Source organism: Perognathus longimembris, chromosome 9 (genome assembly GCF_023159225.1).
Source record: "Perognathus longimembris pacificus isolate PPM17 chromosome 9, ASM2315922v1, whole genome shotgun sequence".
Lineage (NCBI taxonomy): Eukaryota > Metazoa > Chordata > Mammalia > Rodentia > Heteromyidae > Perognathus > Perognathus longimembris.
Window position 1 is genome coordinate 40,142,207 of NC_063169.1, and position 21,816 is coordinate 40,164,022.

Genomic DNA, 21,816 nt, shown 5'->3' on the forward strand with positions numbered 1-21,816 from the left:
GTAAACAATAATAAATACATAAAAGTGTTAGTAATTGTGCTTTCTCTCCAAAGACATTTCAGAACCTCAGGGATTACAGACGCTTTGGAAAACTGTAGAGTACAAGTGTACACATTGTGGTAAACATACATAAATATATGTGCAGTTAAGCAACTGAATAAAGTGTGGATTTTAATGACTTCTAAGAACTAGGAACAGGTCATCCAGAAGGGATTTGTTTTTTCTTTTGTTTCCTGCACAAGGGCTGGAATTCGGTCTTACACTCTCAATTAGCTTTTTCATTCCCAGCTGGCACTCTTCACTTCAGCCACACCTTTTGTCCAAAGAGGAGACTTTATATGATAGAAATATTTTTGTATACTTTGGTAAGACTAAATGAAAAGGCATAACAATAATCACTAAAAAGATGTTCCTAAATCTAATACCCCTCAACACAGTCCTAATTTTATCCTACTATATTAAAACTATATGTGAAAACAGATTATATTTTTATATATAAAACTATATGTGAAAACAGATTATATTTATTATATAGATTGGTTATATAGACAAAACAATAATGGAAAGTTGTTGAATTATAAGAATAAGAAAGCATATAAAAACATCTCAAAATAAATTCAAAATAAATGCATATAGCTCAGAAAAGGTTTATCTCATCACAATACTTTATATAGACCTCCGCTTATTCACATATTTTCATGCCATTAAATAAATGTCAGAAAAATGTAACTTTATATATAGTTATTCTATTACATTTTAAGCTTTTAAGCTTTTGTTAGTTTGTAATGTGGGGCTAGTAGGAAAATATATTTTATACTTTATGAAAACTTTCCACAATTTCATTTGGATGATGTATTTTCCCCTGCTATAGGAGATGTTTCCTTTTAACTCAATTTTATCATGCTTATTAGAAGTTCATATTAATATTGCATATTAAAATATACTGGAACCTGAAGACCAATGGAATAGGATAGAAGACCCAGAAAAAAAGCCGCATTCTTACAGTCAGCTGATATTTGACAAAGGAGATAAAGACATACAATGGAAAAATCATAGCCTCTTTAACTACTGGTGCTGAGAAAACTGAGCAGCCACATGTAGAAAACTCAAAGTGGACCCTAGCCTACCATCATGCACCAAGATCAACTCAAAATGGATTAAGGACCTCAACATCAGACGTGAAACCCTGAAACTACTGAAGGACAGAGTAGGAGAGACACTAGAACTTATAGACACAGGTAGGAACTTCCTGAACATAGTCCCAGGGTTACAACAGATAGGGAAAAGACTCGACAAATAGGACTACTACAAAATAAAATGTTTCTGCACAGCTAAAGACATAGCCACTAAACCGAAAGACAGCCAACAATATGGGAAAGGATCTTCACCAGCACAGCAACAGACAAAGGCCTAATATCCGTCATCTACAGAGAACTCAAAGACACAAGAGGATTTTACTGTTGACGTTATCTTTAAAGTTCGAGGTGAATTTCCTGTGGCATACCCTACGTGGTTACTGTATATGGTTTTGGTACACTAGATACTGTATATATGCCTACCATATCCAGGGAAGGGAAAGAAAAATGAGAGTGTAAGATATCACAAGAAATGTATTCACTGCCTTATTATGTAACTGTACCCCCTTTGCACAACACCTTGTCAATAAAATTTAATTTTAAAAATACACTGAAAATCTTATGATTAGATAATGCACAAGACTATCTCTAAATTGAATTACACTACTTCATTCACAATATAGCAAAGCAGAGTTCCTTATATTTTACTGATTCTCAAAATATATTTCCCCCCTCCTCCTCTATGTACATTTACCATTTTACTATTCACTTTGCCCCATTCTTTAATGTCATATATTTCAGCTTTATAAGAGATGGCAGTTTAAAATAATCCAGAAAAAAGTTTTCTCAGTTTAAGTGATTCAGCTTATGTTTTAACATTGTTTATATCTTGAAATAGTTGCCTCAAGAAAGCAATAGATTGAATTCATAACTAAAGCTACAATATCTTATTGCAAAATTGTCAATGCAAAAAATGTGACTTTGAAATAAATAAAAGGAAATTATTGTTAAGATTTATGTCCTCGGAGAGACAGTAGAGACCAAGTCTGTGAACACTGTATATGTGCTTGATACATTGTATATTGAATATGGGTCTACCTGACCTAGACAAGGGATGGAAAAACAGGTTGTAAGATATCACAAGAAATGTACACACTGCCCTACTATGTAACTGCACCCTCTTTGCACAACACCTTGTAAAAAAATTTATGTTCAATTAATAATAAAAAATATATATATATAAAAAAAGATTTATGTCCTGTATGCAATGGCACCTTGCAAACATATATTTCTGTCATAATCAGCTTTAAGCAAAAGCTATGAGAACTTTGTGTGATTATGACTCATTCCAAGTTGCCTTTAGATATTTTTTCCAAATTCATGTTAGGCACTTCTTGAACACATCGACATGATTGAGCCAATTTTAAAGGTCATGCTTAGCTATCTCACCTTAGTAACAATCTTACCTAAAATAATTAGGCATCTCAGTTACTGTACTGGACAAGTAGAAGATATTAAAAAGTATCAGTACTGAAAGAGACCAGGAAAGGCTGGCAGAGAACTTGAGGTGTCTTCCCATGGGAATAACATTTACACTGGATCTTGAATGATGAATTAGGAACTTTATTTTTTTTCAAATTTTTATTATCAAACTGATGTACAGAGAGGTTACAGTTTCATACGTTAGGCATTGGATACATTACTTGTACTGTTTGTTACCTCGTCCCTCATACCAATTAGGAACTTTAATAAAAGGAATGTTGGTGGGGAGGGAAAATGAAAACCGGGAGCCTCCTGGCTGTCTTTTCACCCTTTTGCGTAGGTTCCTCTTTTACTTCTTGCCCATCATGTGCAGCAAGTGTGCTAGGACAAACTTGACTGACAGATCCAGGGTTCCAAGAAATAAGGCCAGCTCTTGTCTGGGGCCTTGGGGAAAAGACACGTGTTCTCAAGGCCTGCACTTGGATCAAGTAGTGACATGTCGAGGCCCAAGGTCAGGTCTGGCTCAGAGGAGAGATACCAAAAACATCAACTTTTGCCTGTCTCTATTCTGGTTCAAATGAGATCTAGGGTAACTCACTGAGATAACATACAGAGATGAATGTGTGCCCAAAGCCCTGCTGAATAAATAGAAGACATTTTCCTGAGATTTTGCCATGCAGTTTCCTTCACATGTGGTGAGCTGGTTGTATAGTGAGGAGCTGGGTGCAGATTGTAGAAGTCAGCACTATAAGGAGAGAGAGAGCCAATAGGCAGGCAGGCAGGCAGGAAGACATTATTTTGAAGACAAACTCATGTAATTATGGAGGTTGAGACCTACTGCCTGTGATCTGCATGGTAAAGACCCAAAAAGGCTAGTGGTGTCATTCCTGCTTCAATCTAAAGGTCATAAATTACAGGCCAAAACCAGGAGAAGATGAAATGAGTTGTACCACACTAAACAAATAGGCATGAGAAAAGGTGATTTGAGGAAAGAAGGTCTGAAATAGCATCTGTCTCTGGCACATTTGCTTCAATTTCATCTGTAATATTTTCTTTCTCAAAAAAAGATCTGAAACAAGCATTATGAAATGTTAATACTTATTAAACCAAGGCAAGGATACATTATTACTTTATTCTCTGATATCTCATTTTATGAAATCATACAGATAATAATAAACAGAATGCAATTAAGTAGCAAGCCATAGTTCTAAATATTCCATTTTTGGATTTTATTATTTTCCATAGTTAATTTTTTAAAAGGTGAGGGGGATTTCAAAATATTAACATGGGGCTGGGGATATGGCCTAGTGGCAAGAGTGCTTGCCTTGTATACATGAGGCCCTGGGTTCGATTCCCCAGCACCACATATACCGAAAACGGCCAGAAGTGGCGCTGTGGCTCAAGTGGCAGAGTGCTAGCCTTGAGCAAAAAGAAGCCAGGGACAGTGCTCAGGCCCTGAGTTCAAGGCCCAGGACTGGCAAAAAAAAAAAAAATCAAAATGTTAACATGTCACCATTAATGTATTCTACTAGTGTTCCCAAGAGCTGGCCAAATTTCATGTGGTTTGTAGAGGGCTTTAGTACAGAGACCGTAAGAATGTGTTTTCATTATTCTAGAAAGTGTTTTAATGGCCTTCTGTGCATAAATGTTAATGGGAGTCAGGTAGATAAATTCCCAAGCAGTCCATTTAAGGGTTGAAATTTTGATCAGTCAAAAAAAAAAAGCACTTCTTTCTTTTCTTCCTAAATAATTTTGCTAAGCAAATACATTGTATATTACAGACACTTAGAATGAAACAATATGGAAGCATTGATTTAGGATGTTTTGCTTTGTGCAGTTTTACAGCAGATTAGTAACAAATCTTTCAAACCTAAGTAATGAATTAAATCTTTGATATGTTGTTTATTAATGAAACAGCATTACCGTAACCTTTTATGTTCAATATTGTGTATTCAGATGGTGTTATGATGTGGTTGGTATGCTCTGGATTTGGCCATTTGTTCATTGTATAAATTAACTGGAAGCATGAACCAGGACTTTCTAATTACACGTTGGAGGATGAATATATCACTAACCACTTTATGTCCTAGGTAGTATGTGGTATGTAGAATATCTGTCAAAATAATTCTGTCAAATATTATCTACATTGGTGGAGGCAGCACTAGAGCATCACACTTAGTAAGAGAGCCCTCTTACCAGTGAGCCATATCTCCAGTCCTGTTTGCTCACTATTTTTGAGTTGGGGTCTTTCTTGCTGGTCAGGCACAACCTGCCTCTGTTAGGCTTCCTAGTAGCTAAGATACATGGGGTGCACCACTGCATCCAGCTCTTCACTGAGAAGTCTCACAAACTTTTTTCTTCCAAACAAGCCTTTAACCTCAATCCCAACAATCTTAGTCTGCCAAGTAGATGGAAGTACAGGTGTAAGATGCTTGTGCCTGGCTTGTTGTTTAACATTTTCACAAGAAAGCAATTTCTTTGGCTAGAATACCAATGTTTATGAGAGGTGGTTTAAGTTTCAGTGTTACTTAGTGTTGCTGAGGCCATTGCACATGAAGTTCATTCATACCTTCCTTATTATTTATTAACCACATTTCATGTACTGCTGAGTCTTAGTGATAAAATGAGAACCAAGACCATGCTACTGTCCTCAAATTTTTGATAATCTAATGACTAATAGAGACAAGAAAATAATTATAAGACAGGAAGAGAAGTTCTATGAGTGCAAGGTATTAAAAATACACTGAGAAGGGAAACAGAACCCACTAGTAAGTGGTATGGATATGATGAAAGCCTTCTTGGTAGAACTGTGCATGCTGACCCTTCATTTGGAGACTAGAGGAACAGTCATCTAAGCAGAGACAGCAGCACATGGATAGGCCCATTGATAAGAGAAAGCATGATTAGGACCAAATGCTCAGATCATTTCTTTGGGGTTTTTTGTTTGTTTGTTTTTGCCAGTCCTGGGCCTTGGATTCAGGGCCTGAGTGCTGTCCCTGGCTTCTTTTTGCTCAAGGCTAGCACTCTACCACCTAAGCCACAGCCCCACTTCTGGCCTTTTCTATATATGTGGTGCTGAGGAATCGAACCCATGGTTTCATGTATGTGAGACAAGCACTCTTGCCACTAGGCCATATTCCCAGCCCCCATTTCTTTGGTTTTTAGAGTCTTTATTGGGTAGTAGCTTAGGCAATTCTTGTGTCACTAGAATTCCTGGTTCACATCTCCCATTGGGTACCAATCATCTGTAAGTCCTAGATTTGATTATCAGCCCAATGCCCAGCCCCTGCCCAATATCAATTAAAATTTCTAATTAAATTTCCCTGATATGGGGATTTTTTTAAAGCTCACAGATTATACAAATATTCAAGTTGAGAATCATTGGCTTGCAAGATAAATACTGATGTGTCTGTTGACTTATCCAGTATGTAGATAAGTACTAGAGACAGTGCTGCTCTTCAGAGGCATTGACAAAATAAAATTGCTATAAAGAAATGACATTGGGAATCACATCTACCAGCCATGGATTGAAATTCAAAACCATGAGAAGAGAAACTCAGACCACAGAGCTGTCTATGGATATTCAGATTGACTTTATACTCTTCCCAATTCTTCACTTCAGTTACTTCAAAACATTGAACTACATGGCATGTGGTAGGTGCTATGGAAACATATTAGAGAATGAGTCATCATATAGAATTCAGAACTGAGTACACACAAGGTTAATGAAAAAAGAAGAATAAATTTTGAAAAAATGAGTAGAACTTAGTAAGGTGGGATGCACAGTTCATTGGGATAAAAAGACTGAACATGTTGAGAGTGTAGGCTGTGAAAAATGTGGTGCCAAAAACTTGGTAGAACCCTGAGTTTGAAAGGTCAAGAGACGCTCTCTTCTTTGTTGCCAATTAACCACAACTTGTGTTGGCATTCTGTGTCACCAGAAAGTTTTGCACTCTCTACTCTTCATGAGATTGAAAGGACTGCAAGGTCAAAAGCAGAAATCAGAATCCAAACTTCTTGAAGTGGCTCAGGGACAGGTGGTAAGTGAGGCTCTTTGAAGATCAACAGTAGCAAAGCAATGGTACTAATAGACTAATTTCACTGGGTTGGCAGTCTCAAAAATGACCTGATGATATGTGCCCTCCTTTATGAGTGTCATGGACCTATTGACTATTTTCTTCAGAATAGAGTAGGATAGCTATGCCATTTTTGAGATTAGGATATTAAAACACATAATATTCCATCTTTAGTTTTTCTCTTGCTCGCTCCCACCTCCCACCCCAAATGTAAATTCATTGTCATATTTGAGGCAACATTGTGAAAAAGCCCTTGTGATGAGAAAGGGCTTCCTTCAGCCATGTTAGTGAGCTTAGAGATAGCTATTTCTTCCAGTCAGTCCTTCAGATTAGGCTGCATCCCTGGCTGGGAGCTTTACTGGGAAATCTTGAGCTTGAATACTGTTAATCTATACTCAGATTCTTGACTCACAAAGGCTGTGAGATAATAAATACGGCTGGTTTGAAGTTTTTTAGGATAATTTGTGGTGCAGGAATTAATACTCAATATGTACTTAGTGTCTCTCTATACCACATTATCCGTGAGGCCCTTTTGGGTTACAAAGAGCTTTTATTATCAAGAATGCTTTGTCTTGAGAAAAACAAATTTATTTCAGCTTGAAATACATATGAAAATAATGATAAAGAGATTCAATGGCTGCTCAGATACTACCAATTTTAAGAGGCAATATGGTCTAAATTGTAGGAAGCATTAAAACTGGACTCGGTTCTTTCCATTGTACAGTGAACCGCCACTTCCTCTCTCTCTCTCTCTGTCACTCACACAATAGTGTGCCTAGGATATTCAAGAACAAAGACAGTCTCCGGGTAGCAGCATGGAATATTTCTATAAACCTGTTGCCACACACACGACATTTTCCATTTGGCTGTATTCTTTTCACTTGTATCTATTTTAGCACAATCCTGAAATTTAGGATGGTTTTTTACTTGTGCTATGCTGCCTTTCTGGTATACTTCCTTCATTTCCACATGATGCATTTATTTTTTCCCTTCATTTATTCACAAGAAATGTGCTGCATGGTGAGCTAATAACCTCACCAGTCTCTTTCTGGCACAGAAACTAATTTGAAGAGCCAAAATCTACTGTGAGCACCGTGTGCCAAGAAAAAAAAGTGAGATTTTTTGAATGATCAGTTCATTTCTTTAAATATTTGGTGAGGTTTGTTTTTTTTTTTTAATAAAATCACACTGCTGTATCATTAGCAATGTAAATAGTTGGTTTATTCTGTACTAAAAGAAACACCTAACTCCTTTCTTCTTAACTTTGTAATGCAGGAGAAGAAAACCTCTTGGCAATTTTACGACGAAGATGGTGGAAATACATGATCCTGGGACTCATAGACTTGGAAGCCAATTACCTGGTGGTTAAGGCTTACCAGTACACAACTCTGACCAGTATCCAGGTACTGATGATTCTTCCTTTCTCGACTGCTTCAATTTGCAGATAGTTTATTTCCAGTCTCATCTCTCTAAAATCTGAATATTATTCTGTAAGTTTTCCAGCAAGAGGGAGATGGGTTGGATGAAAATTAACTTGAGCTTCATTTCCATGTCATTAATTTTTCTTACTTCAAGCATAATTGGAACTCTTTGTTCTGAATACACCACAATAATCCTTGACAGTGCAGGAAAATAATTTGTAGTTTTGAATGCTGCCAACTAATCCTGTGTCAGCAGGAGGATTATTAGTAAGGATAAAAATAAATCTATTTTTATCACAACTTGACTTTTTAGAATGTTAATAGACTTTGATTAAGTAAGCAAGCTGCTTAATAATGTTTTCTCTGGGGTCATTTAAATATGTAGAATTTATTTTCTGGAGGGAAAGAATTTTTCCTGAAGGGACAGAATGAGATTCCTAAAATACAATATACAATATACAATATACAATATTCCTACCTCTCTCTTTCTGTCTCCCTTTCTCTCATACATGTACATGTGAAATAGCTGTCCCTCACTACAGGTGCTCCATAATATCTTTAGGTTTTATAGACATACATACACATATAAAAATTTCATTAATATTTTTATCATCTTTTTTCTATTACTTGAAACATTTCTCTTCTACATCTCCTATTCACTGAACTCCTATTCATTCCAAGATCCTTTGTAATGTTCAATATGCTTTGAAATAATAAGAGAAAGCTTAACTGAATATTGCCTTTAATGATAAAGAAATTAATTGACTCCTATAACTGAAATGTCTGAATAAAGAACATTCATGAATATTGGTCAAATGTCTTAACGTTATCTATAAAGTTTTATTTCTTTTCATCTTTCCCTTCTCTGTTCATTCTGCTGGGTTTATCCTGAAGTCTCTCTCATAGTCATAAAATGACTGCCAGCACAAATCCATAGTTCTTCCTTTGGGGATCCATAGTTCTTCCTTTAGGATCAATGAGATCCATAGTTCTTCCTTTAGGATCCATAGTTGGCGATCTATAGTTCTTCCTTTAGGATCAATGAGAGATGGAAAAATCTTTTGCCCACAGCCCTTGAACAAAAGTCCAGAGCATCATTAAGATTGGAGAATGCAGCTTCAGTCAGAGAGCAAAAGACTAGGGGAATGTTGTAAGCAAAATGGCTTAGACCTAGACTCTCTCAACCAATACAAGATAAGATTTCTCTCATTTCCTCAAAGAAATGTTTCTATACTGACATTTTTAGAGGAATAATACCTCAACATAAGGTCAGAATGCAATCAAACCTACCCAATTATATATCTGTCACCCACTGAGGAGTGTATGAGGCAATAGACACAGAACAGTCAGCAAGTGTCCTTCTACCTAGTTTAGCTTTCCTTCTACCTCCACAAGCCCCCCAATAGGAACATCTCCCTCTGCCCGGTGTCCCATGGTTCATTGTTTTTAGTTCCATTTCTATAGTCTCTTATAAGAGAATGATGTTTATGTATTCATATCTACCCCCACTAAACTGGAAGCTCTTTCACAAAAAGGATATTATCTATTTTAACTTTCTCTACTCCCCATTAGAAAACCTAGCACATACTAGATTATAAATGTTTTTTAAAGAGCTTAATTAAATTGAATCAACTTCCAGTATTTGAGGGCACAGTAATTCCCAGCTGTTCTCTTCCTGAATCGAGAGGCTCCTAGAATATGTATACAGGTACAGCAATACAGAAAAAGAATGTTGACTTCATTGAAAACTGGGCTTATTAGCCCAGAATAAAAAATAATATATGGACTCAGGGGGAAATATATTTGAGGGATTTATTTTCTTAATTTCTTTCTTTTCTCTGGTTAGTATTGGAAAGTCACAACCAGTTGTTGGTCTCTTAACTTTTTCCTTTGTTTTCTAAAATATTTTCATGGATTTTCTTTTTTGGGGGTGGGAGGAGAAGAGGTTTGGGAGTGGGGACAGTGACAATTTAATTCTAACCTTGATCTCTGAGCTTCAGATAGTTAGTTTGACTTATAAAACATCATAGCTACCTTTCTCCAATTAACTTTGTGATGCCAGTTTAATGCCACATTCTAGGAAAAAATTTTAATTGTATCATAAGAAAATAAATATTCCAGCAAAATATTAATTGGCCTTCATTGCAATTTACCAAATAAAGAAAAAGCTTAAGTAAAAACAAGTCAAATCTAGTGGTTTCAGAATCATTTTTGCTTCCTATAACAAGTAAACCTACTGCCTACTAAATAATAATAAATGGACAGAAGGCATTTGCTCTGGAAATATCATCAATGTTACTGGTAAGCAATTTTATTCTGTTTACTCATTGAAAATTGGTAAAACGAACAAGGTCCTATAATGATTTTGTTGATTCTTTATCAATTGAGCACATTATGCCTGATTCCTATTAATCCATAAAGAAAATACTAAGCATTTAAGAAATGTACTACTTAGCACAGATGATGTGAAGCACAGTGAATCACCTTGGCACTCAGGAACTTACAAACAAGCAACAGGGAGAAGTACTTTAATGGTGGTAATTTCAAGTAGAATAAAAGAACAGATGTCCAAGTGCTACAATTTTCAAAAGAGACAGAGATGATGGTTATTCACAAAATCGAGCAGGAGTCCATTCTAATGGGTCTGTGAGACTGAACAAAATGTCTCTGGACCAAATGTCTACCTAACCTTTCACATGAAATCAGGAACATGACAGAAAACCCAAGGACTATGTTGGAGAACCATCATTTCTGTTTGATTCAGATCTTTACTTAAAAGATAATTACTGAATTCTTTTGTGTTGAAAACATCTTATTAGGTGATGGATGCACTTATAACCAAAAGCACATACTCATTGTTCTTAATGAACATAAATGAAAAGGGAAAGGCAGCCCTTCATCAAACAGCAACAGCAACAAAAAGAATATGTAGTTATAATCAAGCATAAGCATTCTGAAGAAAACCAACACAATTGTATAAGGACATTTGTAAAAAGTCCTGACTTAAACTTGGATTAGGAAGGTGTCTCCAAAATCTGAGGTGAGACTAAGATGTAAAAGAATAGATTTCCCTCATTGGTAATGATTAGTATATGTCAAGGATAGTCCCAGCAGAGGATCACAATAGCTCAATGACTATGTACATATCCCTATATAAGATTATGCTAAGCAAAATGAACTACAAGATATGGAAACAAGTGGTTTTTCATTGTTGTTGTTATTTTTAATGTACCATGTGAAATTATTTATTTTTTCTGGCACTTTTCTTCCCTATAAGTTCGCCCCTGTTGTCACTTATTTTATTTTGGTACCCTGGGTATTGTATAAATGTTTGTCTGAATTAAGAAAGGGAAGGAAAACATAAAAATGGTAAGACAAAGGACAAAAGGTGAACCAAAGCAACAGTGATGCTTACAAGACAATATGCTATAAATTCACTGTACACTTTGGGGGAGGGATTTGGGAAGGTAGAAGAAAAATTAGGGAAGAAGTAATAAGTTAGACAAGAAATGTACTCACTACCTAATGTATGTAACTGTAACATCACCTCTGTACATCACCTTGACTATAAAATTATATTTACAGAAAAGAAGGGTAGAATAATTGAAAGGGAAAGAGATTCAGCAAATAAAACAGCAGGCTGAAGGCCCAGTGGTGATGAGCCTGACAAGAATGAGGCTGTGACTTCTGAATGAGGTCATAGGGCTGGGCAAAGAGATGGAAGAGAGCAGTTTAACAAGATGGGCTGGGGGAGGGAGGAAGCAAGGCTGACCCCACAAGGGCATGGTGGCCTTGGTGACATGTGGGTCTGTAGAATCAAGTGCTATGAAAGTCCTCAGAAGGAAGAGGATACTTGGCTGTGGTTTTAAGAATTAACTAAAACAAGAGGAACTTTATAATGTAATAGCAGATGGCAGAGCCCAAAGTTAAGTTTGAGCCAGATTTTGCATTGTCTTCTGTGCCAGAGTGAAAAATGTGGCTTTGAGGGTAACAGTCCTGTAGACTTTTGAGGTCATGCATGACAATTGTTTGACTGAAAGAGTCTTCATTATTGATACCATAGACCTGGTTTTCTGAACCTTTTGAAAAATTTAGTAGAAAGATCAGAAGAGTCCCTCTTCCCTTTATCCTCTTGCCTTTCAGTTTATTCACCAATTTTGTGGTTAAAAATCATTACTCATAGCTGGGTGCAGGTAGCTCATGCCTGTAATCTTTTTACTCAGGAGGCTGAAGTCTGAAGTTCTAGATTTGAAGCCAGCCTGGGCCAGAAAGTCCATGGCACTCTTAAAATGTCAGAAGTAGACCTCTGAGTCTATTGTTCAGCAAAAAGCACCTCAGGGACAGCTCCCCAGACCCTGAGTTCAAGCCCCAGGACCAGTACACACTCCACTCCTACCCCATCATCATACACACATACAATCACTGTTGTGAGGCATGAAGGGAAAAGTGTATTTGAAATTATTATACACTTATAGGAAATTTCAAAAATAATATATAATATTCTTTGAACCCTTACATAGCTTTTCCCAACAGTGGCATTTTCTGTGACTTGCGTATAATATCACATCCAAAATATTGATAGTATTAACAGACAATGGACCTTATTAAATTTTCTTTTTTTTTACCTTTACCTCTGTATGTGTGTTGATGCAGTTTGATTTTTATCTATAGGTTCATATACAACAATCTAATCACCACAAAAGAACTCCTTCCTGATACATGAATGTGAAGTCACACTGAAACTCCTACCCCGTCTCTGTCAGCTGACAACTTCTAGTCTCCACTTACACATTTGTCAGCTAGGACACACGATATAAGAGAATCGCACAGTACTTAACCTTTTGAGATTGGATTTTTCTGGTAAAAATAGTTTCTCTAAGTCTACGTAAACATCTGTATGTTTAATAGTTTGTTCCTTTTCCGTGTTTATGTCATATATCCTGGTATGACTACATTAGAGTCTGCTTAATCATTCACCTGTTGAGGACATTACAAAAGAAGCTGCAATAAATATTTATGTCCAGTGTATCAACAAAACTGTTCATTTCTCTGGGACAAATGCTCCAAAGTTCAATTGCTAGGTGATGTGGTAGATATACATATATATATATATATTTTTTTTTTTTTTTGCCAGTCCTGGGGCTTGAACTCAGGGCCTGGGCTCAGTCTCTGAGCTTCTTATGCTCAAGGCTAACACTCTTCCCCTTGAGCGACAGCACCACTTTCAGCCTTCTCTCTTTATGTGGTACTGAGGAATCGAATCCAGGGTTTCATGCATGCTAGGCAAGCACTCTACCACTAAGCCACATTACCAGCTCTACATATTTAAATTTAGGAACTGTCAGTCTAACTTCCACTGTGGTTGTATCATTTTACATTCCTACCAGTAGGGCATGAGTAATTTAGTTATTCCTTAATGTCTGCAATATCTGGTCTTATATTTTTATTTTAGCCATTCTAAAAATCATTTAGTAATAGCTTGTTGCATTTCTCTAATAATAATACTGAACTGTGAGGAAGGTAGAAGGAAAGGAGCTAGAGGAAAGCTAGAGGAAGCTAGAGGAAATTAACAGTGACAAAAAAGGATAACTTCTATGTGGGGAAAACTAACAATGATAAAATAGAGGAACTGAAGAAATCCAGCTATTTTCTTTTATCAGAAAGTAAAAAAGAGAGATTGTAATGCCTTCATTTGGATTTATAAGGATTTTATTCTAAAGGCACATTTGTGGGTTTTTATCTCTTGCAAAGAATGAATAGGTTGTGGCGGTGACTTTGAGACAGATTAGTGATGACATTTGGATACGTTTAAACAGCTTGACTATTTTTATAACTGTTCTATATGAACCATTTCAGTAGAAATACTGACTTTATGACTTCTTGCCCAAAGATGACTCATCTTTTCTCAGCCAGGCAGTCCTAAAATGTGAACAGATGAGACCAGTGTGCTGCTGTGAAATAAGAAAAGCAGGTCTCCTCAAACATGTGCACTTAATAATTAAAATTAACTCACACTGAAATTGTTTTCCAGTACTCTTGCTAACCACCCTGAGGGGTCTGAACCTCTGACACCAAATCCCTGTTGCACAATACGTATTTCAGAACTTTGTGCATTCTTTAAGCAATTTCTATTAGGCCTCTCTTCTGACTTGTGCATATTGGAACAAGTACTGGCCACTCCAATATGCACTGTGATCCCAGCCCTCAGATGAATTCTACAAAGCTTGAAGAATGGATACGTACTACAGTTCATCTCATTGCTTCCCATAACACTCAAGTCTTGCTGAGTCCTACTGCTTCTGAATTTTTAATAGGCTATGCTCATTCCTAAAAACATCCTGTAGACCTGTCTACATAACAGAGCTTTCCCAGGTAGCATCGTGAGGCCATCAGAAAACAAGGAAAATGGCACTCCCCCTTCGTTCTCCCACCCACTCTCTAATAACCATGCATGCAGTACAAGAACTCTTGAATTTGATCCTGCCCTATCCTTTATTCATTTCTTCATCTCCACTTTCCTTATGGTAACTATCACTTCCTACTTTATGTGATCATTGCTCATTTACATAATTCCTCTTCCCCATGGTACATAAAGCCTTTGAAGATAGAATTTGGGTACTTGATACACAATAAACACTGAATAGGTTTCGGATCCTTGAATAAATGCAGAAGTAATATACTTGTTGCAACACAGCATTGTGTCCATGATAAATGCTTTAAATATCTGATATTTGGATAAACAGATGGGTTAAAGAATGAAGGATGGATTTCTAAAGGCTTGCTCTAGGCAAAGCCATACAAATCACCTCTAGTAAGTTAATCATCAAAAAGTTCATTATTTATATGGACAATGTTATGAGACACTATACATTTGAAGTATACTACTAAGTAAGCTCTAGAGCTGAATAGATGAGCTCTCCAAAGAATCTATTATACTTCAGTTAATTCATTTGTAACCACTTGCATACCACTCCATTTACTTGTAAATTTATAGACACATTCTAGTTACCACAAATGAGACTGTGCAACCTGTGTTTCTCTGGGTCTGGTTTACTTTGCTTAATATAAGTTTTTTCCCAAATCTTTCTATTTCCTTACAATATCATTCTTTCTGATGGATGAGTAGAATTCTATTGCTTATATATACCATATTTTCTTGACCTATTCATCCACTGAGGGGCATCTGGGTTGATTCCATGTCTTGAACATGGTAAACAAAGCTGCAGTGAACATGTTTGCACTGGTAACTTTAGTGTGGCCTTGTTTCTGGTTTACTGGATAAATTCCCAGGGGTGGAATTGCTAGGTCATAGGGAAATATTTGGATTTTGAGAACCTTCCATACAACAAGGTTACATTCCCACAAATAGAGTTCTCTTTTGACCACATCCACACCAACATTTATTACTGTTAGTTTTCATGATATTGGCCATTGTAACTTGGGTGAGGTGGAATCTCAGTGTTGTTTTGATTTGAATCTTCTTTAGGGACAGAGATGTTGAACATTTCTTTATGTAGCTATTGTCCATTTTTACTTCTTCTGAAAAGTCTTTAAGTCATTAGCCCATTTATTAATTGGGTTGTTGTTTCTTTATTTTTGAGGGCTTAATTTTTTGAGCTCTAACATACTTTGGATACTAGGCCTTAGATTCTTTTTTTTTAATTCAATTTTATTGTCAAGGTGATATACAGAGGGGTTACAGTTTCATACATTAGGTAGTGAGTACATTTTTTTTTGTCTAACTTGTTACCTCCTCCCTCATTTTTCTCCCACTTTTTCTCCTCCCCAATGTCACCCCAAGCCAGTTGTAGAGTTAGTTTACAACATATTATCTTGTAAGTATCGCTGTTGCATTGCTCACCCTTTGTCCTTTGTCTCATCATTTTGATGTTTCCCTTTCCTTCCCTAATTCAGATAAACAGATATACAATACCCAGGGTACCAAAATCAAATACAGTGACAACAGGGGCTAAACCATAGGGAAGAAAAAAGCAAGAAAAATAAATAATTTCACATCGTACATTAAAAATAACAACAATGAAAAACCATTTGTTTCCATATCTTGGAGTTCATTTCACTTAGCATCATCTTATATGAGCATATGGACATAGTCAATGAGCTATTGTGATCCTCTGCTGAGACTAGATATATACTAATTATTCCCAATGAGAGAAAACAGAGTCTATGTTTCTTTGGGTCTGGCACACTTCACTCAGTATGATTTTATCCAAGTCTTTCCATTTTCTTATGAATGGAGCAATGTCATTCTTTCTGATAGAAGCATAGAATTCCATTGTGTATATATGCCATATTTCTTTGACTTGTTCATCTACTGAGGGGCATCTAGGTTGTCCCATATTATAGCTATGGTAAATAATGCTGCAAAAAACATGATTGTGCTGGTGCTTTACTATGGCCTTGTTTGTGATCCTTTGGGTAAATGTCAAAGAAAACTAATAACAGAAGATGCGAGTGGAGATGTGGCCAAAGCAATTTATGAATAACAGTGCATTTTGATCAGTGACTCCCTTTCTATATCTTCACATATCCCTCCCAATCTACCCCTTTCCTTGCTTCTCTTGATATTGTAGGATATGTATTGGATATTTTTTTGCCATTTAACAAAGCAATATATGTATATAATGCATGTTGACCTGTGTCCCCACCTTCAACTTACCCCTTCGACTTCAGTGCAGAAAGAATGTTTTTGGCCACATAAGACTCAACTTTAACACTTATTTCTCTTCCCTCCATTTTCTCTCTCTTCTTGCAACCCATGGGTAAAATGGAAAAAAATCTGTCCCTTCTTCCTCTCCAACATGGACTTCTTTGAGTGTCATTCTCCTCCTAACAGAGACACCAGGCCTCCTAGCTCAGGCTCTAGGTAGGAAGCAGCAACATCTTACAATCTGGAAGACACTCTCATATATCTGGGAATATCAATTCTGGATATATTGCAGAAAGACTTGGGAGTGTCAGAGGCTCTTTTCTCCATTCTAGATCCTACCTTGGTGAACCAATCAAGAAAGTCAGTTATATGTTTTAAAGCTCATCACACATCTCTTTATTCACTAAAGAACCTGATTTCTTTTTATTTGTCACTTGGTTTGCAGGTAACTGGCTGGTATGGGGTATGATTTAATGAGGAAATTACTTTTTTTTCCTGAAAGACAGGTCTGTAAGCAAATTAGAAAGCAGAATGGAACAGGATGAAATGGAGCTATATACAAATTGCCATGGGATTACAGAGAAGTGACAGCCTATGCATGACAGGGAAGGCTCCAGAGATAACATTTGAGCTGGATCTGTAAACTTGGGTCTTATTGACAACACAAATCTGATGATAAAGCAGGACCCTGATGATTTTCCACTCCAGTGGTGCCGGAAAGACAAGTTATAAATAAGTGATATGCCCTTATATGTTTATTCTTTCTCCTTTCTCTTTCTCTCTCTCTCTCTCTCTCTCAGTATTAGTTTTTTTTTACCTACAATTGAGAATAAAATTCTTTCCTCTCATGTGATCATAGTATGCAAACAATATTGCATTAATAGCCTATTATTTCTCTACTAGCCCTAAGGCTAAAATAATACCATCACTGATAATAGTCTCTATAGCTTTGCTCGTGCTACCAGCTCCTAATGTAGTCTCTAATTCCCTCTCAATTGAAGTTCCTCTATCCTTCCTACAAGTAGGTATTTCCACAGTGCCCCCATCACCCCCAGTGCTCCTTATGACAAGTCAATCAACCATATTGGAAGACCCATGACCTTGGTAGAATCTCTAATTCATAATACATACTTAATAAACACTAAATCCTTCTACTCAGACACTGTTCACTTTCTGGATTCTATCTGTCCATCCATTTAGGGAAACAATAAAGAACACACATTTTGTCTACCCATCCTATTTTCTCTCCAGTCTAATTTTGGGGCTGCATATCTAAAAGGAGCCATGAATTCCACAGTTGTATGCAAAGTGGTTTGATAAAAAGAACTTGCTCAAAACACAAGAGAAGGTTAGGAAACCCACATTCCAATTCATTTTGCCACTGATTGATTACAGTATTAGCTCAGGTGAAACCACTTGCCAGTTGATAGAGGTGAAATCTTGTAAAGATGAATGATATTCCTCCTAGATGTGGAGAAAATTCATCCAATCTACTCTGTTTTGCAGTAATAGCATCATAGAGAGTTGTTTAAGTAAGTTCAGTGATATCCTATTGGAAATCATTTTAATATGGCCATTTAATCATTTCAATATGGCTTTTCTGTTTAAAAAACAGAAAAGACAAAACAAAACAAAATTCTTAAAAGTCTGGAATGCGACCACTTGACACTTAAAACTAAGAAAAATGTCTCCTGTGGTACAAGTGTCCTGCCTTGGACTGCAGTGAACATTTTTGTATGACTAATAATTCATACTTAATTCCTTAGGTCTTCTGTCCACTACTGTGTTTGTGGAAAGTGAAGCACTCCTGTAGCCAAGTGTCACACCACAGTTTTGGCATTAAATTCTTAGATCTGGTGACCAAATTGCTTATCTTGACATGTCTGGTAAATAAGGGTGGATAGGATACAGGAGGAGCAGCCTAGATTTCCCCATATCTCTTTACACAGATTAATCTGTGACCTCCAACCACATTAGAACTCCAGGTGTATGTGCCCCTTGCAAAGCACAAATGGGGAATTAGGAGTGGACAAGAGAACAAAATGAACAGTTGAAATTAATGTTTCATTCATTTAAGTAAGAAAATACAACTAGATTTAGTGACTCTGTGTGTGTGTGTGTGAGTGTGTGTGTGTGTGTGTGTGTGTGTGTGTGTGTGTGTGTGGTGTCTGAGAAAGAGGGAGCAACAGAGAAATAAAGGCAGAAAGAGAAAACATGATGTTCAAATACAAAATGTTTTCTAATGGCCAAGCAAATAAAAAAAAAATAGCTGTCTTTGAGCTGCTTTTTTCTCAAGGCTTGCACTCTACCACTTGAGCCACAATGCCACTTCCAGATTTTTTGGAGTGGTCTATTGGAGATAAGTCTCATGGCTTTTCCTACCTAGGCTATCTTCAAAACAAGATCTTCAGATCTCAGCCTCCTGTGTACCTAGGATTACAGGTGTGAGCCACCAGCACACGGCTTAAGTGAATTTTATAAGTAAGACCTATTTTATAGAAAGCTAAAATCCTACATTTTTAATTTTAATTTTTTTGTCCATTTTTTCTTTATTGTCAAAGGGTGATACAGAGGGTTACAAATTCATGTGAAAGGCAGTGAGTACATTTCTTGTTTTACTTGTTACTTCCTCCCTCATTTCCCTCCCCCCTCCCTTCCCCTCTCCCCCAAGAGTTGTGCATTTGGTTTACACCAAATGGTTTCTAAGTGTTGCTTTTTGGTTTTTTTTGTTGTTGTTGTTGTTGTTGTTTTCTATTGTCAAAGTGATGTACAGAGAGGTTACAGTTTCATATGTTAGGCCTTGGGTACATTTCTTTCTTTTTTTTCTGATTTATTGTCAGTGATGTACACAGAGGTTACAGTTTCATACATTAGACCTTGGATACATTTCTTGTACTGTTTGTTACCTCCTCCCTCATTCCCCCTCCCCCTTTCCTTCTCCCCCCGTGAGTTGTTCAGTTGGTTTACACCAAACAGTTTTGTACGTATTACTTTTGTAGTCATTTGTCTTTTTATCCTGTTCCTCTCGATTTTGGTATTCACTTTCACTTTCCTAGTTCTAATACCAGTATATACAGTTTCCAATGTACTCAGATAAGATACAGTGATAGTGCAGGTACAACCACAGGAAGGGGATACAAAAGGATCATCAACAATAGAAGCTATGGTTTCACTTGGCATGTTGAAAGTAATTACAACCGTGACATAACAGTCGTTCCCCGCTTTGGGGCAAAAGACCACAAACAAGAACACACTAAAGCCACCAGCACAACAATGTTCATGGCAGCACAATTTGTCATAGCTAAAATATGGAACCAACCCAGATGCCCTTCAGTAGACGAATGGATCAGGAAAATGTGGTACATATACACAATGGAATTTTATGCCTCTATCAGAAAGAATGGCATTGCCCCATTTGTAAGGAAATGGAAGGACTTGGAAAAAATTATACTAAGTGAAGTGAGCCAGACCCAAAGAAACATGGACTCTATGGTCTCCCTCATAGGGAATAATTAGCACAGGTTTAGGCTAGTCACAGCAGAGGATCACAAGAGCCTAATAGCTATGCCCCTATGAATGCATAAGATGATGCTAAGTGAAATGAACTCCATGTTATGAAAATCCTACTTTTATTCTAAATCATTCTCACTGTGTTTTTTTTCCCAGAAAAATTCTATAACTTGCATAATTGGTAATCTCATAGTTTGTTTTTGAGTTTTTTGTTGTTGTTGTTTGTCAAGTAATTACTCCTGTTTCTTTTTGCAAGCATTTTATTAATTTACATTTTTATACAAAAGTTGATATCACACTTAGAGTTCCACATGTGTACAATTAATCAAATGAGTCTCACCCTTCTATCCATCTCCTTTCTTCCCTTCTCACAACAATTTCAACAGGTTTCTTTGCCTATTTTCATAGTTTTTGAGACATTAAAATTGTAAATGAAATATGAGCAAAAAACAAAAGATTTTCTATGTTGAGTACCATTTGAGGATTTTAATCTTTTGGCTCAGTTTTAAAAAATAATACTATGTCCTATAAAGTTTACACAACATGAAATATAATAGGCTTGAAAAGAGATTGTGGTTAATGAATGCCTTCCATAATTGGGCAACATAGTGAAAGAACTAAGAAATAAGCAATTTCTGCATGATTTCACTAGAGACATCTTTTTATGAAAGAATTCTCTGTACATTTTAACAAAAAATGTACTTGAAGTATTAACATCACACCATCTAAGTAAAAAAGTAATTTCATCAACACAGCAAAAAATAAATACATGCGAATCCATACTATCCTTCAAAGTGGTTTTCTTTCAATACTATTCATATATTCTATTCTGGCTGCCATTGTGCAAAATATTTTAGAATTTTTCTCTTGAAATCTTCTTCAAAGCCAATTTTAAGTCATGAAAGCTTCTTTATAATCTTTCCTTCATATTTATTTATACATTAGTTTTTTGGATCTAGAAAGGATTATCTAGCTTAATCCTGCATTTGGGGTCTTTCCAAAAAATAAAACCTGGCCTCAAAGAATAAGCAATTGCATCTATTAATAAATGCTCAGAAGACAATTTCCAAGATTTCTAAGTGGTTTTGAATGATCTTAGCTTCACTAAAATAGAACCATGACCTTCCAGAGTGACTATCTTGAATGACAATAATGTTCGGATGAATGAATTCCAGTATATCACAGAAGATTAGGTATGTAAACACTTGCACATCCTGCTATAGAAATGGCAATTTTCTTTCTCCTTGAAAAAGCTCATTATTTTTAAAGCATACCTTTCATTATGCGTGACCATAGATAGTTTCAGAAGCAGGCAGAGTCATAGTCCTTCAACAATATGCCAGTCCTAACCCCTGTAATGAGTAAACCTGTCGCTGTCACAGGCAAGAGGCGAGCTGCAGGGGTAATTAGACTGTTGCTGTTGAGCCAGTGAGATTACCAGAATTATCTGCATGACCCCAATGTGATCACAAAAGTTCTTTGATGAGACAGATAGAGAAGAAATTGTAACAATGGAAGCTGAGGTCTGAGAACTAGAAGGAGATTGAAAGGCAGTGGTTACCAGCCAAGGAGTGCAGGCAGCC

At 36.5% G+C, this 21,816-nt stretch overlaps 1 protein-coding gene across 1 annotated transcript in view; it reads left to right on the top strand.

The window, feature by feature from the left end:
- Positions 1-21,816, top strand: part of Slc35f1 (solute carrier family 35 member F1) — a 420,595-nt gene that overhangs the window by 346,603 nt on the left and 52,176 nt on the right. The window contains exon 3 of the mRNA XM_048353981.1: positions 7,910-8,037. Within this exon, the coding sequence (XP_048209938.1) occupies positions 7,910-8,037 (128 nt within the window). The remainder of the gene's footprint in view (positions 1-7,909; positions 8,038-21,816) is intronic.